The sequence below is a fragment of the Epargyreus clarus genome, unplaced genomic scaffold, assembly GCF_041222505.1.
Source record: "Epargyreus clarus isolate Ecla_fem2 unplaced genomic scaffold, WU_Ecla_fem_2.2 ptg000031l, whole genome shotgun sequence".
NCBI lineage: Eukaryota > Metazoa > Arthropoda > Insecta > Lepidoptera > Hesperiidae > Epargyreus > Epargyreus clarus.
The window spans coordinates 1,347,810-1,349,815 of record NW_027332236.1 but is presented as its reverse complement, the minus strand read 5'-3'; the positions used below and the strand labels follow the sequence as shown (position 1 = coordinate 1,349,815).

Sequence of the window (2,006 nt, the reverse complement as noted above, 5' to 3'; positions counted from 1 at the left end):
TAATACTTTAAACATAACTTTAAAACGGCTTTTAAATAGTTCACACCGAGTTTTCACTGTTTAATTCACTGGATCCACGACTACAAGTACCTAAAAGTCATAATATGACTTTACGATTCAACTTTATAAGTATTCAACTTTAGTTAGGCATAAATATCAATGCAATACGTGTTGCGTCTCACAGTGTGTAATAACAACTGTTCGTATTTTCGTAATTCGTATTTGGCGGACGCAGCGACACACTCAAGTTGTAATAACTAATAACAATAAACAACAACGAAGTTTAATATTAAACTCGTTTTAATTGATGTATGTATATCCTATATTATCGATCTAAAATGCTTTGAATTCTTTATTCCTTTAAAATAATGTAAATAATAGAATATTGGTAGCCAAACCGTAAACATAATACATGTCGTTGTATTTAATATAAAGAATATGATATGTTTGACAGGAATACTATACTATATTCTGCAGAAACGACGGCTTTTCATTTATTTTAAAAAATGTCATCAAGCACATATTTAATACTAAGTTGAAAAATAGGTGTGTAAACAAATTGTAAAATGGAACGTAACGTAACACCACAGTATAAGGATATACTGTGGTAACACCATAGAGTATTATTATTCATGTGGTAACACTAACAACGTTTCTCAAAAAGTGTGTCAAACTGTCAAAGGACAAAAGACAATTTTTATTCAGAAAAACACAATGTATGTATTAATATAGGATTTACTCTCAGCTTTGAACTTAAATAGTGTTTAATTATATTTCGAACTTTTGTAATTAAAAAAAGGATTTTATTTATTTAACACTGTACTCGAACATTACGAGATTTTTATAAAATATCTCTATTTGATAAAAATCTTTCAGGTTTTTGAAATCATATAAGTAATTTAGTAAAGGCTTAGAAAATAAAACAATTTATTACTAAATTGAATGTTTATTAAAATCAAATCTTAAACTCAGTCTTCTATTTTTATAATAACTTAGAATAAAGAGGCGGGAAAAGAGAAAATGTACTAATACGGCTTAAAACTAACGGAATTTATCGTTTCCTCTTCTTCTGAGGAGACTTGGCTTCCTCCTCTGCTTCCCCGTTGGGCTGATCCTCCTCGTCCTGTGTCTTCCTCCTCACAGGACCAGTTTGGGTAATGGGAACCGACCTCTCCCCTGCAGCGTTTGAGATTTTCGGTGCTGTTATAGTCAAAACACCATCGGAGGACAGTTTCGACTCCACAGTCTCTGGATTACAATGTTCAGGCAGTTTGTAACGTCGTTTGAACTGTCTAGAAATGTATCCATGCTCGTCCTTCCTCTCTTCATGTTTTCCTTCAACCACAACATATCCATCGGAAGTTTTCACCGAGATTTCTTCGGGTGAAAAATGTTGAACGTCCAAGTTTACCTGGAATTTGTCCTTATCTGTCTTTATGGTAGAGCCGGCGTCCCTTTCCAGCAAGGCTAGGTTACGCCAAGGACGAAGGTACCGGCTATGTCTGGCTCGCAACAAAGGCCGATCGAACACATCCATTAAATAATCATCGGGGGACAGATCCAATCCGAATAACTGGTCCCGTAATCGTCGTGGTCTTAATTCAAGGTCAATTAATGATGGTAAAAGCGCCATAATGTTTATATTTCAACTCAATATTCTCAAAGGTTTAAGAAATATTTCACTTGGTTGCTAGCTTGTGTCGCTTGTTCACTTCACTTGATCGCGTTAGTTCAATATACTGCCGCAACAGCGCTGCGCGTCGCTTTTATACCAAAATCATATTTCCATAAGTATCTAGAAAGTAGGAGACAGCTCTAGATCATCCATCTAGTAACAAATAGAACGTACTAGAATAAGAAGTACGTACAACAATCACATAGTTCGTTAGGAAATAATACACACTACTCCACGCTAGATGGCGCTATACCCATTAAACAAAAGCAACAATTTAGTTTGAAAGATTATTTTTAAAGGACACGAAGAAATGTCATCAATTTTAATTCCA

General features: G+C 34.5%; 1 protein-coding gene across 1 annotated transcript; it reads right to left on the bottom strand.

The window, feature by feature from the left end:
- Positions 1-926: 926 nt before the first annotated feature.
- LOC140754767 (protein lethal(2)essential for life) lies at positions 927-1,752 on the bottom strand. The gene has a single exon (XM_073089856.1). It carries the CDS (start codon positions 1,631-1,633, stop codon positions 1,052-1,054), a length of 582 nt encoding a protein of 193 aa, XP_072945957.1. The 5' UTR covers positions 1,634-1,752; the 3' UTR covers positions 927-1,051.
- Between the last annotated feature and the right edge of the window lie 254 nt (positions 1,753-2,006).